The 18,827-nt window shown below is 46.0% G+C and overlaps 1 protein-coding gene across 4 annotated transcripts in view; it reads right to left on the reverse strand.

Moving 5' to 3' along the window:
• CACNA2D3 (calcium voltage-gated channel auxiliary subunit alpha2delta 3) overlaps positions 1-11,164 on the reverse strand; it is a 962,218-nt gene extending 951,054 nt beyond the window's left edge. For 3 of the 4 annotated variants that reach the window (XR_004029736.1, XR_004029737.1, XM_030811588.1), the window contains exons 1-2: positions 10,683-11,017; positions 9,923-10,004 (exon numbers count right to left, since the gene is read on the reverse strand). Coding sequence is in view for 2 of the 4 variants with exons in the window: in XM_030811588.1 (XP_030667448.1) it covers positions 9,923-10,004; positions 10,683-10,804 (204 nt within the window). In the remaining 2 variants the exon portion in view is untranslated. Of the gene's footprint in view, positions 1-9,922; positions 10,005-10,682 lie in introns of all 4 variants that reach the window. The other variant, XM_030811589.1, reaches the window with a different exon arrangement.
• Between the last annotated feature and the right edge of the window lie 7,663 nt (positions 11,165-18,827).

Below are 18,827 nucleotides of genomic sequence, written 5' to 3' on the forward strand. Positions count from 1 at the left end.
TTCCACCAAATGCTCTGATGAGCCAATACCACACTAAGACCAATGCAAAGGATAAATGGTTGGTCCTCGAAATCCCCTAAATACCTTTCCTCTGACCCCACAACAGCCCAAGCACCTGAACTGGGATTCACATGATGCGGACTCAGAGTCTGCCTTTGCCACGTGGAGCCATGTAGCCATGGGCAAAGTTACATCCTCTGTCTTAGATGTTAAAGACGTTTCTGCATCTCTAAAACTGATGCAGATGATAATAGATCTGACCTCAGGGGTTGCTATGAGAAATTAAATGATATATCATAAATAAAGCACACATCATAAAATACGAAAAACACCTGCATCATTACTATTATTACTGCTGAAAATCCCTCGTAGAGCTGAGTCGTAGGCAACTTTGATGGAGGTCTCAAAACAAGGCCTCCAGATGGTTTGGCGTTAACAACCCCTCAAGTGGACAAACTACTGTCTTTAGCAACCAACACTTGCTGGTATGTAGAAGCAACTCCTTGAGAATAATAATAATAATGACAACAGTCTACCTTTTCTATACACTTCCCATGAGTCACTTACTGCCAAGGATCCTGCATGCATCTTCTCATTTGGGCCTCTCAACTCACCCTAGAAGTTAGTACCATTGTGCCCATTTGAGAGGTGTGAACACTGAGGCTCAGCAACTGACTTGTCAGGGTCATATGACCAGTCAGCAGTAGCCTCTCCATTCAAACCCAGATTGTCACCACTCAGATTCAGACTCTCAACTCCACACAGTTCTGCCTTCCCAAGACCAGCCACCTCTCTTAAAAGTAGATTTTTAAAAGTCAATCCTCTGATTTCTTTCCAAGTATATATATTTTTTCTATCATTCATAAAGCATTTGTTTCAAGCAAAAAACTGAAAACCTCACTGCTCAAGTAGAAAATCCAGCTATGGCTCTGTAATTCTGAAATACCCATTCTGGGAAATGTGTGCTGTTGGCTTTTTCAAAAGATTAGTGAGCTGTGAGCCCTCTCCTGAGAGGATTACATCTTACTCCAGGGCAACCAGGTGGCTCCTGATGTTCTCAAATACTCAAACTTGGCCACACACTCTGGAATTTTAAATTAGTTACCAGTATTTACTAACAAAGGGAAACAACCCATGTATATAAAACACACATACGCACGCACACAAACACCCTTTATTGGTTGCCAGATAATGATTTGTCTGAAGTGTGCTGTCTGAGTTGGTGTGCGAATTTTGTATTATAAAAGCAAATGACAATAGCATTCCAACAGGGACCCACGCCAAAGTCAAGAGGAAAGAATATCCAAACGTAGCATTACCATTCCAGAAGTCAAATGGCTATTATTATGTCAGCGGGGCAAAAGCCTATGCCCATTGAGCTGTTTGTACATGATGCAGTCATATTGCACTAATAGACATTTCACTAATAATGGAAACCAGCAGGAGGCTGAGAGTAAAGCTGGATGTTATGACTCGCGACTGAAGATTACCTGAATCCAGTGAATTTACTGTCTCCCACATCTATTGTTCTTTTTACAATATCGTTCCACCTCTGCCTCAAACAATACAACGGAAAAGGCATTATGGATGGCACATGTACAAAGAGTCAAACACCTGCCCTATATTTCCAACTTTCACCTTGCTTCACAAATTATAGCATAATGTTACAGCAAGAGCAAATTTTAGTCTTACAGATGCCCACTTCTGCTGTGCAAAGGACAAGATTAGGAGGATTTGGGAAAGAAAGCAAAAAAAAAAAATCCACCACCCTGGGGACATAATAAATGCATTTGTCATTGTGCCCCTGCCACATTAAATGTGCGTAACATACACTGCCTTAATTTTATGAACTAATTATGGGATCAAAGTGACAAAAATTCCAAGTCTCTCTTGTTCATGAATAACGAAGTGGGACAGTATAAATGAGAGGATGGCCTGAGAACCAAGACTTCCCATGTGCCACACATCGTCCTAAACAACTGAAAGGCTGCCTAAGGGGGCATCGGGATTAGAGGTTATCTGCAGCTGGCTTCTGAACATGCTCCCACAGCAGAGGAAATGGCTGGGTATGCTGGGATCTCCTGTGGCATAAGGACCTCACTCTGGGCTGTGGGGCAGATGCGGCAACCCCAATTCCTTGGGTGGTGGGCTTCTCTGGGCATCTCCCCCCACGCTTAGGGAGAAGAGAGCTGATCTCGAGGGGAAGGATGCATATCTTGACAGAGGCCGCCGCCACTGCAGCCTTCCTCCTGCTCTGAAGTACTCTCATCAAGGGCCAGCTGGGGATCACCTGCCTACATGCCAGTGCCTGGCACTCACCCATTCATGCACTTGCTCATTCACCAAGTCCACATGTATGTATGCAGCCAGGCCCCACAGAAGCTCAATGAAGATTATCTGAAGAGCTTGCATTTGTATATTGCAACTAGGAATGACAAAAACAACTCACTGGCAGGGGCCAATGGGCCAGGCACAGTGCTAAGTGCTTTGCATATTTTATTTCATTTAACCTTCATCACAGCCTATAAGATAGAAGGTACTGGTCTCCTTTCTCATTTAAGGGTATAGGTTCAGAAATGTTAAACTACAAGGCAACGCAGAAGAGGAAATGTCAGATCTGGGACTCAAATCCAAGCCCATCTGACTCCAAGGCTATGTCCTCTCAGCTGTTAACCCAGGCTTTAATTGTTTCTGAATGAATATCCCAGATGTTTCTCATTTAATCCTCCCAAACACCTGTGAGCTCGAAAATACAGGTATTATGCATATTCTTTACAAAAAGGAACTGAGGTCAAAAAGGATCACGCAAAAACAAGAAAATACAGCCCTGTGGCCAGATATGTAGACCCTGCTCAGTCACCTTGGGGAGGCTGCATCAGTTCTGCAAGCCTCGGCTTCGCAATCTGTAAAATGGGGTGAATGGTAGTCCCTGCCTCATTAGGTTGCTGGGAGAATTTAATGGGATGTCATATATAAAGGGCTTATCACAGTACCTGGAATGCAGAAACTACAGCGTGAGTGCTACCTATTTTTACTATTAGATTAAGCAATTTGCCCAGGGCCACACTGGAAATGCACACAGAAAAGATAAAAAGAGAGATGCCACTGCTTAAGGCCAATGACCCTTCCTTTAACAACAAAGCATCTCCAAAGATGTGAATCTTTGAAAATGCTCCAAGCTCTCGACCTGTTACTCATAAAATAAGAAAATGATTTCACTGGAGATGGAACAAAGGTGGGCAAAGGAAGCCTCCTAGACTGAATGGAGCTGAGAGGGTAAGCTATCCAGCAGGAAAGAGAGAAAGCCAAAACGAGGACAGCCTGTCCCACAGGAGGCTTAGCCAGGGCCCCACAGTTGGTCTGAGGCTCTGCTGCCACATCCTGGAATTCTTAATAATTTTTTTAACAAGGGATTCTGCATTTTGCACTGAGGACCACAAATTACATAGCCAGTTCTGATCTCAGCAAGTCCTCAGATTCCAACTGCCTACAAAATCCCAGAAGCTGAACAAATCCATGCCTGTTGGACTGGCGTGACTCAGTTCTGTCCTACTGCCCTGCTTCATTCTCTCAAGTCAGCCTCTCTAACACCCAAGAGGACAAGAACAGTCTTCCCCATCAGCAAGCATTATCTGGCACGTTCTGTGATGAGCGGCATCCATTTTTATTGGCACGGGCACGTGCACATACACACACTTAATAAGTATTATGATAATAGCATGTGCAGGCCCCAAATATCGACTGGCAGTTGTTTCACCTTAAAATGGAAAACTCGAGGTCTGTTTTGTGAACCCACAGCATTTATAGAGTGCCCACCTTGCCTGTCCAGATCATTTACATGCATAACAGCCCTTTTAACCTTAAGAGGGTACTGTTTTCCATTAACAGGTGCCAAGATAAATACTCTGAAGTGCACAAAGTGAAGGAACAGCCATCCATTTCTTGTGAAAAGATAATGCTTTCCTTTCCAATATGGCCTTGAAATGTGCACTAATAGTTTGGTTTCTGAGTTGTTTATTTTCATAATGTTGATTTGGGGTAAATGGGAAGCTATGCAACATACAAATTTAATACACGTTATAAATTTAATGTCTTAAACAGCCTTGGAATGAGCACCCAATGAGTGTTGTTCAAAGCAAATGGAAGTTGAAATGTTTACCATTTATTAGAAATGAACTGGACTATTTTCAAGTATGTATTTGTAAAAAATAATTCCCTTCTGAAAAGTAGACATGCTAGCTATGCACACAGAAATCCCCTAAAACACATCAGCTATACAAATGCCTAATCTGCCAAGGGTGAGTTGTAAGTACAGGCCAAAGTACTGGGCTGTCGAGGGACCTTAGAGTCTGGCTTTACATTATAGAACAACCACTTCAGACAGTCTGTTGGTCACTAAATACTTAGTAAAATCATGAAAAATCAACCATCCTCCTCTTCCTCATATCATTTTCGTCCTTTAAAGGAGAAGCAAAATTTTGTTTAATGGACCAAAGAGGGCTGATAAGGATTCTGTCAGTTTTACCAGAAGCCTGACATTAGGAAGTTTTCCTTTCACTGAATGATACACAAAAGCTTCACTGCAGTCACTCAAGATGAAACCTAGGCCGTTATGTCTCTTGTATAAAAATTACATTTAAAGGGGAAAAAAATCTCATATGCTAATTCATAGGCTGGCATTTTATAACATCTATTTTATTTTTTTTCTCAGTTTTGGCCACAGCAAACCTCTAAGTCAAATCACAGTGTCCCAGGGAACACATAATCTGCTAACATTCCCTGTGTAGAAGATGCTGTGGTCTCAATCTGAAGACTGTGCCAACAAGCACTGTGACTACAAAAGATGGAGGGACCCCTGAAGTAGCTGCTGCTCACGTCTGATAGAGGAGATGTGCTGGGGTGAAGAAAAAGCCCATTTGTTGGCATCATAGCATCTATGATGGTAAATCAGGATTCATGACAGGCCTGAAATAAAGGCTCCTTCGTGAAAATGTACACTTCTTTAGGTAGGCCCAACACACCAAACCATGGATTGATCAATATAAGTGGGAACCCTAAACACCAAGTGGAGATCAATCCAAGGCTGATGAAGGCTAGAATCCCAAACCTGCACCTCCAAGAATATGTGCTTCAACCTTTAGGGAAATGAAACACCTGGAAGGGCCACAGGTGCTGGGGGTGATGGTTTCGCATTTCTTTTACTTTTGCTCATGCTGACATATGGCTATGTCTTCATCAAAAACTGGAAACAATAACTGTGTCAGCTCAGGCCCAGTGGATTTCAGAATTATCGGGTGGTTTGGTATTCATGTGTTTGCCTAAAAATTGCACTGGTGTTAGAATTAATTAAAATCAGCACGATATCACCATGCTAATCAATCAAAATTATAACCACATGGGAAATAAAAATTTGAAGTTTGCCTCCAACCAGAAAACCATGCCTATATTTTCATTTTCCCTTAATTTTGAGTAGCATCTGTCAGTCTCCTGAGCAACACAGGCTGCAGCAGTTCCTAATAGGAGAAAAGGCAAAGTAGAAATCTATCTGGCAGAAAAGAAACTTTAAGGAGAAAAAAAACAAGGAAAGGAAAAGAAAAAAAAATTAGCAAAAAAGGCTCAGACCGAAAGTTAGCAAGTGGCCATGAGTAACTCTACAAGTGCAATCAGCTGTATGCATAAGAGGCACAAACTGAATGCTCATTGGTTTGCCCTGCTCTGCTACTGTCTGGGTGATTGTGTTAATGAGACCAATAAACTGCCCTGAATGATTAAAAACTGTCATTTCAGAGATTTCAAAACTTTTAAAAATTACCTGCTAAGGAAAAGTCCAGTATTTGAAGTAATGCTATGAATTAAAGCATCCGCAGCATAGGTTGAATGCATTTATCATTCAGGATGGCAAGTAACTGTGTTTATTCAACAAAAAATGTTAGCAAAACAGCGCCTTCCCCACAAGAGCAATCTAAAGAGTGCCGGGCTTCCCACGAGCAGCACGGCACTGCTACCTAATTCCTGATAAGTGAATACACCTATTCAATTATTTAAAAGTCCATCGATTTCCACACTGATGAAAAGTCATAATTATAAAAATGGCTTAAAGCACCAACCTTTTACTTTGCTGACGCTATCCTGTGGAAAGAGATATCAACTTTATATATTAAAGCTGCCCTCTCAATAAATAGTTGATAATGCAAAAAAACGGATTGCGCATTCCAAGATGTGCATGTTTGGTAAGTGCTCCACAAGGCGTCCAAGGTAAATGTCAATTCTTTTCCAGCGTTACTGGCAGAGACACACATTACCTGTATTTCCGTTGTATATTTATCATCATGTTTCTGGAAAATGTAACTGGAACCCTTCATTCCTGTGAACATTGGTTCCCCGAATGCAGGTCTAAATAGAATGAAAAACCCAGCTCCTATCCAATTCTCCCTGAGGAGGATGAAATGAGAATCAGCCAGTTTAATGCCTTTGATTGTGACTGTTAGAGATGCGGAGACTGAGTTTAACAGCCTAGGTTCCCGGACCTACTAGAATGCTTCTCACTGAATCCCAAAATACAGCGGTAATGAAACTATGCCTCTCCAAAAGAACCAAACAAAGTCCATTCTTTGGGGAAAATGAAGCAAGATAGAGGCAGCTGAATACTGACTGGCATGGATATATCAAATCGGAAACTTAATTAAAAGTTGAAGTGAATGGAAACCTCTGCAGTATCTGCCAGCTTAGCAAGGCAGCACACAGGCATACAGCGGTGCACCAGCACGGTCCCTCCAGGGGCCTGCTATTCTCTCACAGCATCTAAAACCCCTCAAGATGAACTCCAGCACCCACAGACAAGTCCCACAATCTTCCATTCTGCACTGAAAACAGACAAATTTCCTAAAAGATGGCTTACTGCGTTTTATAAAATCAAAACTATCCTATTTCTAAGGACCTAACAGGTTGCTATTCCTGTGCTCAGTAAAGACAAAAGAAAAAAAAAATACAGGGGATATCTGGCATTGAATACCTAATATATTATATAATAGGCTAAAGTGGCCAAACCCATGGTATTAAACATAGAAACAACTGATAAAATACTCTTATTTATGAAGCCATGACAACAAGGTACATTGCTAAATCTTTGTTTACACTGATGTAGTCGGTAACAATACTGCTACCTCAAATTATATCACCTAATAAAAACATGTTACCAAAATGGCAGTTTTCCCAGTCTTTAAACATCTTAAAACAGATGCATGGCCAATTATTATTTAACTTATATTCACAATAACTACTCTGTAAGGTGTATGTTTTAGTGCAAAAATGACTAAACTTCAATTCTAAAAATGAACATACTACATTGATTCACAACATGAAGTGTCAATTAGTGAAACTACATAAAATACATAAAATTATATGGTGGTATACAGTATACCTTACTTAACTGAAAATCAAGTTTAAACATCCATGCCTTAAAAAGAGCAATTACACTCTATTATACAACATAGTATTGTCATCTTTGAGTCCCCTTAATACAGTGTTAATGCATTTTCCAGCCAAATTTTCTAACTCATTTTGAAAGCATCTTAATTGTTAAAGACACAGTGATATGATGGCAGGGTGCACAGAGTTCTGACTTGGAGGAGTAATTCCTCATGCAAACGGCCAGAAACTTGAAAATTAGCAAAAGAGAAGCAATTATCCCCTTGTTTTTCCAAATGATGTTATGTCTCCTACACTCTGAGCACTCAGATCTACTCCCATTCATACTCTGAACTCTCTAAACCAATGTTCCTTGCTAATTTTAAAAATACAGAAGCATTTGCGGGGATAGTGGGCCAAAACAGCTAAAAGATAGCTGAAAAATGCTCCTGAAGTTGTCTAACATGCTCCCCCATCACTTATGAAAGTCCCTACCAAGTAACCCAAAGTGGTGAGTATTTCAGGACCCCCAGAGGAGACGATTCCAAACCAAGGACTAGGGTGGATACTCACCCTGGAACGCAATGCCAAGCAACGCCTCACCTTTCCCTCGCATCAGATTACAAAATAACAGGCAGCAGCAAGAAATGATTACAAAGCCATAAACAGCTGGAAATAATTACACAATTGTCAAGCTGCAAACATGACAAAGGCAAAGCAAGGCTAGTGAATTCAATATCAGAAAGGATGCTGATGAGAAGGTAAGAGAAGCATTTCAGCTTTTTCCAATTTGCTGTTATAGAGTAGCAAATAATAGGGTTGATGGAGTTTCGTGCAGTGTGTGTGTGTGTGTGTGTGTGTGTGTGTGTGTGTGTGTGTGTAACTTCAAAGAGAAAGAAAAAAACATATTTTATGTGTTCCTAGAAAATGTGAGATAAAAGATATGAAAGCACAACCAAAAAATATTAACAGGCTCTGAAGGGATTCTTTTAGAGTTGCTACAACTGCACATGAGAAATATTTCTTTAAAGTTATACAAAATGTTATCTTCTTTAAAAGCATAAGAAAAATATACAGGCAATGCTACAGTCCAGAATTCATCACATCAAACATCTGACAAGTGGGCAAAATGCCAAAGCAGAAGACAGACTGGTCCAGATTAAAAGAATACTAGGGAAAGAGGCAATTCCTATGCAATTCCTGTAAGTGCCGAGGTGGGCCACAGGTATGTAAATTCTCATCTTCCACAAGGGCATTTCATAGCCTCAACTGTTTACCAACTGCCTATAATTCAAGAACACCTTCCCAAACAACAGAGTTGAGCAAGCAATCTTTCAATGAATAAGGTTTCAATGAATAAGGCTATTGGCGATTTTTAAACCATAATAACTTTTGTCATTCCATGGTGGGCCAACGCTTTATTACGATATTTGGATTTCATGTGGCAAACTGTTTCATATACTGTCCCCAAAAATGCTACTCTCTGAAGGGGAATGCCATAAATAAAATACGTACTTGGTTACCAGGCAGCATGCATAACACATATGGTACATTGGCCCAAAAATCATATTTTAAAATGTTTAAAAGTTAACAATTTAAGCTGTTTGTACCCATTTTCAGAGAATTATTCCCTAAAGGCCAATTTTATTTTCTATCATCAAGAGAGTATTTTGATTAATCCTGTTGATCTGCTAACTTGAAATTCTTTGAACCCCTCTAATCTCTCCTCCCCGACCCATTTTTTTTTTTATTTCCTGAAGGGAAGAACGAAGGACCATTTATCTCACAATGTAATTTTAAGCTTATGCTTAAAATGCTGCCTGTTTGAATTAAAATTGATGCAGCTTCTGATAAGAACCTAAGAATCAATTCTCCATTCTCATTACTCTCCAGAATTACATGGATGCAGACCCATTTCTTAAGTTTGTGGACTACTCTCATAGGTTATTACCCGGCAGTGCAGCTGAGTGGAAAGATAACCACATTCATTCTCCTTATCTGTAATGATGTAATGCATCCTAGCCCTGGGTCTAGATGATTGGGGAATAATGGGATTGTACAACTGCAGGGATGACAAACAATAGTGCAGCGTCTTTCTCTGATACACTGAACCCCACGCCTCCAATGCAAGGTTAAAGGCATCACAAAATAGGCACTGAGTCTGCCCCTTGGATGAAGTTAGCATTTTTTGGCCCGAGGAGCATCTGCTCCGGCACTGAAACAGCAATACCGACACGGAGACCAGAGTCATGCAAAAACACTCAGTTTCCGAGCCCCAGCCAGGACAGTGCGAGTGAGTATCCTGCTTTTCTTTGTGTTTAGAATCAAGTGTCATCTAAAAATAATCGGTTGGTAGGAAGAAGTCACTGCACGATACAATGCCAAGAAACCCGGGGATCAGAGACTCCTCTGATAACTGATGCTGCTCGGGGCTCACGTTTGTTTGGAAAACTAAATCTGCCTCCATTTTCTGTGCCGGAAAAATCATCGCTTCCTGCCACCACAGAAACCTTACCTTTTGCAGAAGCTGGGAACCGGAGTACTTAGCAGCAATGGATTTTATCTCCCCACCAAAAGCCGAGGCCCAGAGCTTCACCCTACAGGGAGAAGGGGCACAGGAAGAAATGTAACACCCGTGTCACAGTCAACACGCACGCACACGCACACGCACACATGGGGCTATGGCTGAAGGAGCAGGACGATGTAACATGTTTTAAAAGAAGAAAAGATAGAAAAAGCGCCTTGGTAGAAACTGCCAGCACCAAACTGCAAAGCGCAGCGCGGGAGGGGGCCCGAGGGGGGTCGCGGAGTTAAGAATGCGCAAAGTCTCCCAGGCTCTCTAAAAAGACCACTGAGTTTCATTTGAACCACTGCCCGAGAACTCGACCCCCCCAAACTGGGCATCACCCGGCAAATAGCAGTCAGAAGAAATCCACCCATCCCCCCCTCCCAAAAAAGAAGTGGGGCGGCAGTAGAGCAAAGAGGGGGGAAATTCAGCGGCCCATGGAAGTTGGATTCGGTAACCAGGCTCCAAAGTTGGTGCCGTCACTTGACGTGAGCCTCTCCAGATCTCACTCGCCAACCTGCGGGCAGGGGCCAGAGCATCCCACCCCGGCCTCGCCGCCCGACGCGGGTCCCGAAAGGCAGGTGCGAGCGGCGAGGCCGACGCCCGCGGCGGGTCCTGCCCAGCCGCACCTGCAGGCGCCCAAACTTGGGCACAGTGGGTCGCAGGCGGCAGGGTCCCCTCCCCGGGCGGCGCAGGAGCCAGCACTTACACGGAGAGCGGTATCTGCTGCTCCGAGCGCACCACGTCCCCCAGCGCGGCGTAGAGAAGCGCGGCGGCGAGAAGCGCCGAGGCCCCCCGGGACGCGCGGCGCGGCGAGCCCGGCCCGGCCATGCTGGGCTCCCTCCGACGCGCCCGCTGCAGCGGCGACGAGAGCGGCCGCGGGGAGCTGCGCGGAGCGGGCGGTGGGCGAGTGCGCGGGGCTGCCTGCTCCGCTCCGCGCCGCCCCGCCTGCCTCTCGCGCGCCCGGCTCACTTGGGGAGCAGAAAAAGGAGCGGGTAGGGGGCGGGGAGGGCGGAGAGGAGGAGGGAGGGAGGAGAGGTGGGGAGCGAGGGAGGAGAGGTGGGGAGGGAGGCGGGCGGGGGAGGAGGCAGCGAGACGCGCCTCTAGCAGCGGCAGCCGCCCGGCCCCGCCTCGGCGGCCCCGGGGAGTCCGGCGGGCCGCTGCGGGAGGGCGGTGGGGCGGGAGGAGCCGCGCGGGCGGGGACTCGCAAACTCCAGTGTCCTTGGCCGCGGCGGAGCGCGCCCTGCCCCGCCCGGGCTACTGCGGCCGCTGAGTTCTTTAGAACTCCGCAGTCCGCCACCGTGGGCGCGACTCTCGGGCTGGCCCCGGGCCGGGGCGACCCCAGCCAGGGTGGGGGTTGGAGGCGCGGGAGGGAGGCCGAGGGCGGGGCGCGGCGCTCCGCACTTTGCGGGCTGCTGCTACGAGCGGGCGTAGCATGCTCGCTCCGCCCCTGGGCCGGGCGGGGTCGGGGGCCGCTGAGCCTAAAGGGGGCGCGCCCTCCGCCCACGCCGCGCGATTCTCCTGCGGGGAGGGAGCTGCGGAAGAAGCAGAAATCTCCGCAAGGAGCACGGGCTCGCGGCGGCAGGCGGGATCGCACGCGGGGCGGAGCGGGCCGGGGATGGGACTGGGTGGGAGCTCGGAGCTCTGGCTAGAACAGCGCTGCGTGACCGCCGGCAGCTGCTCCTCCGGCCGCGGCGCCCGACAGAGGAAAGCGCGGAGGGCGGTGCTGCCACCGCGGCGCGGGCGCACCAGCGCGGGGCTCCCGGCATCCGGCCGCAGGGCAGTGGCCCCCTGCGCGCCCGACCCAGGCCCCGGGGCTCCCCAGCGGCCGCTGCCCTCGGAGTCCGCCCGGCTGCGGCGACTGGTGGGGACCGGGATGTCAGGGTTGAGAGAGGAAGCCAACGCGGCGCTGAGTCGATCCTGACCGGGGGACACCCTGGATTTGGGGATAAAAGATTTCTCTGAGCCTGGGGGATTGCCTGCTCCCCACTCCGGCGCCCACCGTACTGGGCAGGAGGCAGTGAGCGCCGGAGGAGGCGCCTTCTCGCCGCCCTCGGGGGCGAGGAGAAAGGAAGCCGGAGAAGCCCCTGCGCGTCGTGGGAACCAGGCTTCTCCCCGCCTCTGTCGCCGCTGCCCCCACCCCGGGACCCAGCTTGCAGAACCCCTCTCCCCCGTGCGAGGTCTGGGGTGTGATTGGGAACTTTGTGGAGCCCTCGCGCAGGCTGGCTGTAAAGACCGACCGGAGTGAGGCTGAGTCATCCTTGCCCGGCCGAGCGCAACTCCGGTGACCCCAGCAAGGAGCGCGCTCCTAACATCGCCGGGGCTCCCGGCGCACCAGATGCCTGGGTTCTTATTTGCATGCCTTTTTGCAACCGGGGCTTTGCTTTCTGCCCCGTCACCCGCCCTGGGCCTCAGCACCCTCAGGTTGCAGGGAAGTAAGTAAGGGCGGGCTCCAGCTTCCGCCAGGTGGTGTCCGGCTAGGATCCAGGCCGGCTCTCCTTTCCAGTAGTCCCTGGAAAAAGTTACCCCTGCAGATGCTGGGCTTGATCTCAGAGTTGGCAGCGAGGGAGAAGGACTGCTACCGAGAGGCTCTTAGTGCTTTTCCCGAGTGCGGGCAGACCCGAGCTCCCCTGGGCTCTGGCAGGTCGCGCTCCCACCTTGGAGGGCAACGAAGGGAACAGGCCCCTCTCCAGGAGCGCCAGGTGCGCCCCGCCCACGGGCAGTGTCTACAGCCTCTACGGATGACTAACTGGTTATAATGAATTCTCCGCTTCTGTGCATACTGTCCGCCCGAGGAAGCGTGCCAGCCCTTTCCAAACCGAGCCAAGCGCAGCCTGACCCCCGAGGCAAGGGGTCCCAGGAGTTGGACCCTCAAATTGGGGGTTAAGAGAAAATGTGTTTTCCTATCAGAACGCGGGATCGTTCTTCCTAAATGAAAGCATAGTGAATGAACCAGTGAGTGAGTGCATGCTAGCTCTTAGTAAGACCATCCGTTTCCTACATGGTGTCTATATGATGACGCCCTTCATGCCTTTACTCATTCATGTAGTCAATAACTGTCAATCAGCTTCTATTGATAGGTACAGTAGGACATGCTGGGAAGCCAGTAGTGAACAAATCAGGCGACCTGCCCTCACCGAGTTTATACACTACAAAGAGGACAGGCTTTACTACAAAAACCACAATGGTAAATGTACAATTATACACTTTGACAAGGGAAAAACAATACTGTGTATGAAGAAAAAGTACCTGTGACACCCATACTATTGTTATGCCTATTAACTGATGAGAACATCGAGGCACGGCAAAGTCATACAGCTTAAGTCATATTTAAGCAACCGCTTGACTGCTGGACTATACTGAAGACCACCTGGGCACCAAGGTCATGAAGACGTTTCATAATAAAGTCACTATGCGTTGCCAGCCTGACACAGGTGAATTTCGCAGTTGTCTCAGGGCAACTGGAGAGTAGGGATGAGAGGCCAGGCACAGGAAGTCACAGTCCCAGGAGGACAGTGTTTTGAGCATTTGTAACACAGGCCATCTTAGGCAGAACATTATGCACATTACGTTTAAGATGGATCCCGCTAACCATTTCCTAGTATCTCAAAAATAAAAAATATTTAAACTATCTAATACTAACAAACTCAGAACTCAAAGTGTCCAAAGATTTGGGGTCTTACCACTTACACACTGTAATATTCTTTCCAGAATCACAAAAATCAGTGCTGAAAGGGATCTGTAAGTGATCTAGTCTTGCAGTCTTATTTTAACAGAGAGGAAACTTGAGGCCCAGAAGGATTTAGCCACTTGTCCAAAGATACACACCCCTTAAAGAGAATCTCCTCACTTTGAACCAGGGAGTTCCTGCAGCTACATGAGAATAAGGGACCAGCAGCACCTTCCAGTAAGCCAAATGCGGTACCAGGGTATTGGGCACTACTTGCCATTTTCACCCAAAAGCTTATATTTCAACACCCAACTCTCAGTTGAAGCATGGAATCCAGAGAAATAAAACTTTCATTGGTGGACCTATGCACTCCATCCCACCTAGCTGAGGATGTCAAACTTTGTCCTCCAACAGTGAGGAGCTGCTGGAGGTGTTCGAACAGAAGTGAAAGATGATGACACAGCAGTGAATGTTTTAGAAGCATTCACCTGATCCGGCATATGGAAAGGATTATGAAGGAGCCCATAGAGCAGTGGTTCTCGGTGCGCAAGACGCATTGCGTTTGGGGGCATTTTGAACAGCTGGGACTTTTTTTTTTTTTTTTTTTGAGACGGAGTCTTGCTTTGTTGCCCAGGCTGAAGTGCAGTGGCACAATCCCAACTCACTGCAACCTCCACCTCCCAGGTTCAAGTGACTCTCATGCCTCAGCCTCCCAAGTAGCTGGGATTACAGGGGCCTGCCACCACGTCTGGCTAATTTTTCTATTTTTAGTAGAGACAGTTTCACCATGTTGGCCAGGCTGGTCTTGAACTCCTGACCTCAAGTGATGTGCCTGCCTCAGCCTCCCAAAATGCTAGGATTACAGGTGTGAGCCACTGTGCCTGGGCTAGTTGGGATTTTTTCTGTTTGTCATAATGACTTGGGGTCCTACTGGCATTTAGTGGATAGGGGCAGAACAGGCCCATACCAGGACTTTCAAGTACCCCACTGAACATTCAGGTAAGAGAAAAACCCCACTTACAAGCATCTGAATCTAACATTAAAAGCCATTTTGTACATAAATTAAGAGGAGTTTTTGCATGGCTTTAATAAACACTACATTTTCCAGGAATGCAATTACAATATGAATGAAGGCATGGTTGTCTTCTGTTTTGTTCAGAACCTTACCAAGAAGTTGTTTGGTTGCTTGAGGTTTGTTTGATTTGTTGTTGTTGTTTTTCATTTTGGAAAATCTCCAACAGCAACTGTGCTCACAGATCCTGAGTTACCAATACACACACCTGTATCAGTCTGCATTTGGGGTGTGGCATTCACAGTTAGTCTGCACATAAGCACAAACAGCTAATAACGTCATTAGATCTTGTAGTTAAATCTTGTGCGAGCATTTTCACTTAAATACTTATTTTATCATAAATTACTTGTATTTTACTTCTCTTTGCTATTACCAAATAAGGCATCATATTGTCTTTTTAAAATTCTGACTTTGATTGGGTTATATTGTCTCAGAATTTCATGTCAGGATAGTAAAGGAGGTGTTGAGTCTATCTGGGTAAATATCTACTGTGAAAGGAATATCAGCTAAAAGGCTGAGATGTTGCTGATGAGGAAGCAAAATAGTTCACTCAAAAGGAGGAAAATGGCAAATGCTTTCACATTTAACCCAGCAATTCCTCTTCTGGAAATTTATCTTACAGTTACTGTATTAGTCTGTTCTCATGCTGCTATGAAGAAATACCCAAGACTGATTAATTTGTAAAGAAAAGAGGTTTAATTGACTCACAATTCCACATGGCTGGGGAGACCTCAGGAAACTTACAATCATAGCAGAAGGCACCTCTTCACAGGGCAGCAGGAGAGAGAACGTGTGCAAGCAGGGGAAATGCCAGATGCTTAGAAAACCATCAGATCTTGTGGGACTCACTCATTATCACGAGAACCACATAGGGGAACCACCCCCATAATCTAATTACCTCCACCTGGTTCTGTCCTTGACAGGTGGGGATTATTATAATTCAACATGAGATTTGGGTGGAGACATAAAAGCCAAACCATATCATTCTGCCCCTGAAAAAAATCGCATGTCTTCACATTTCAAAATGCAGTCATGCCTTTCCAACATTCCCCCAAAGTCTTAACTCGTTCCAGCATTAACCCAAAAGTTCAAGTCCAAAGTCTCATCTGAGACAAGGCAAGTCCCTTATGCCTATGGGCCTGTAAAATCAAAAGCAAGTTAGTTACTTCCTAGATACAATGGGGGTACAGGCATTGGGTAAATACATGCATTCCAAATGAGAGAAATTGGCCAAAACAAAGGGGTTACAGGCCCCAGGCAAGTTTGAAATCCAGTAGAGCAGTCATTAAACCTTAAAGTTCCAAAATGATCTCCTTTGACTCCATATCTCACATCCAGGTCTTGCTGATGCAAGAGGTGGGGTCCCATAGCCTTGGGCAGCTCTACCCCTGTGGTTTTGGAGGGTATAGCCCCTCTCCTGGCTGCTTTCATGGGCTGCCATTGAGTGTCTGCAGCTTTTCCAGGTGCACAGTGCAAGCTGTCAGTGGATCTACCATTCTGGAGTCTGGAGGACAGTGGCCCTCTTCTGACAACTCCACTAGGCAGTGCCCCAGTGGGACTCTGTTTGTGGGCTCCCATCCTACATTTCTCTTCCACATTGCCCTAGCAGAGGTTCTCTATGAGGGCTCTGCCCCTGCAGGCAGCAAACTTCTGCCTGGACATCCAGGCATTTCCATACATCCTCTGAAATCTAGGCAGAGGTTCCCAAACTTCAATTCTTGACTTCTGTGGACCCACAGACCCAACACCACATGTAAACTGCCAGGGGTTGGGGCTTGAACTCTCTGAAGCAACGACCCCAAGCTATATGTTGGCCCCTTTTAGCCATGGCTGGAGCTGAAGCAGCTGGGACATATGGCACCATGTCCTGAGATTGCATAGAGCAGGGGTTCCCCGGGCCTGGCCCACGAAATAATTTTTCCCTCCTTGGCCTCTGGGACTGTGATGAGAGGGGCTGCTGTGAAGGTCTGTGACATGCCCTGGAGATATTTCCCCATTGTCTTGGCTATTAACATTCAGCTCTTTGTTATTTACACAAATGTCTGCAGCTGGCTTCAGTTTCTCCTCAGAAAATTGGTTTTTCTTTTCTATCACATTGTCAGGCTGCAAATTTTCCAAACGTTATGCTCTGCTTCCTCTTAAATGCTTTGCCACATAGAAATTTCTTCTGCCAGATACCCTCAATCATCTCTCTCAAGTTCAAAGTTTGACAGAGATCTAGGTCAGGGGCACAATGCTGCCAGTCTCTTTGCAAAAGCATAGCAAGACTGACCTTTACTCCAGTTCCGAACAAGTTCCTCATCTCCATCTGAGACCACCTCAGCCTAGACTTCATTGTCCATATCACTATCAACGTTTTGGTCAAAGCCATTCAACAAGTCTCTAGGAAGTTCCAAACTTTCCTATATTTTCCTGTCTTCTTCTGAGCCCTCTGAATTGTTCCAACCACTGCCTGTTACCCAGTTCCAAAGTTACTTTCACATTTTTGGGTATCCTTATAGCAGCACCCCACTCCTGGTACCAATTTACTGTATTAGTCTGTTCTCACACTGCTATGAAGAAATACCCAAGACTGGGTAATTTATAAAGAAAAGAGGTTTAATTGACTTACAGTTCCACATGGCAGGAAGGCCTCAGGGAACTTACAACCATGGCAGAAGTCATTTCTTCACAGATGAAAGGAGAGAGAATGAGTGCAAGCATGGGAAACGCCAGATGCTTACCAAACCATCAGATCTTGTGAGACTCACCCATTACCATGAGAACAGCATGGGGGAACCTGCCCCCCATGATCTGATTACCTCCACCTGGTCCCACCCTTGACATATGGAGATTATTACAATTCAAATTGAGATCTGGGTGATATCAGTTACTGAATGACATGCATATATACAGTTACTCATCACTGCACTATCTTCAAGAGCAGAAGACTGGAAACAACCCAGCTGACTATCAGTATATGATTGGTTAAAGAAACTGATACATCCACACAATACAATATTATGCAGCCATTTTTGAAAAATGAGGAGGCTTTCTACGAAGAGGTGAAAATATCTCTAGGATATATTAATTGTTTTAGAAGCAGGGTACATAACAGAGTATATGGCATGTTACTTTTGTGTGAGGAGGGGGAAAAATAAGAATACATTTGTGTATTTGTTTAAAGAAACAATGGAAGATATGCAAGAAACTGCTAATAATTATTCCATGTTGAGAGATTGGGGGAACAGAGGAGATGGAGACAGGAGTGAGAGAGACATTTTACAATGTATATCACTGTAAATCTTTTGCTTTGTTTTGAGATGCAGTCTTGCTCTGTCACCCAGGCTGGAATGCAGTGGCGTGATCTCAGCTCACTGCAACCTTCTGCCTCCTGGGTTCAAGCAATTCTCCTGCCTCAGCCTTCTGAGTAGCTGGGATTACAAGCGCGTGCCACCACGCCTGGCTAATTTTTGTATTTTTAGTAGAGACTAAAAATACATGTTGGTCAGGCTGGCCTCGAACTCCTTACCTTGTGATCCGCCCGCCTCGGCCTCCCAAAGTGCTGGGATTACAGGCGTGAGCCACCACACCCGGCCTCATTTTGATTTTTTGAGCTATGTGAATATATTACTTATTCAAAGCAATAAGAATACAGCTTTTCATAGTTTTTGTAACAGTTTAGCTAGTGGGGTGTGGGCTAGAGTGGAGGGAGCAGATCTTAGAGTGAAATGTGAAGGACATTTAAAATCCTTGTTCCCCTACAGAAGTGTTTCTCAAACCCTGAGAGGTCCTGATTCAGGAAGTCCAAGTTGGGGTGTGAGGCAGAGGGACATCTATATTTCTAATCAGCTTCTGGGAGGATTCTGATGCCCATAGCCATGGAGGACTTTTTGTAAGCACAAAGCTTCTCTTACAGGTGTAGAGCCTACGGAAGTATGGACTTTGGGGTCACACAAACCTAGGTTCAAATCGTGGCTTACCCTCATCCTAGCTGCATGATGTTGGTCAAGTTACCTAACCTCTCCAAACACCCTTTTCTCAACTGCAAAGGATGGATAACAAAGAACTGACTTCACCCGAACATAAGGAGGATGAAATGGGATAATGCAGCTAAGTATTCAATAAGCATT

The sequence above is a fragment of the Nomascus leucogenys genome, chromosome 4 (assembly GCF_006542625.1).
Source record: "Nomascus leucogenys isolate Asia chromosome 4, Asia_NLE_v1, whole genome shotgun sequence".
In the NCBI taxonomy this organism is placed as follows: domain Eukaryota; kingdom Metazoa; phylum Chordata; class Mammalia; order Primates; family Hylobatidae; genus Nomascus; species Nomascus leucogenys.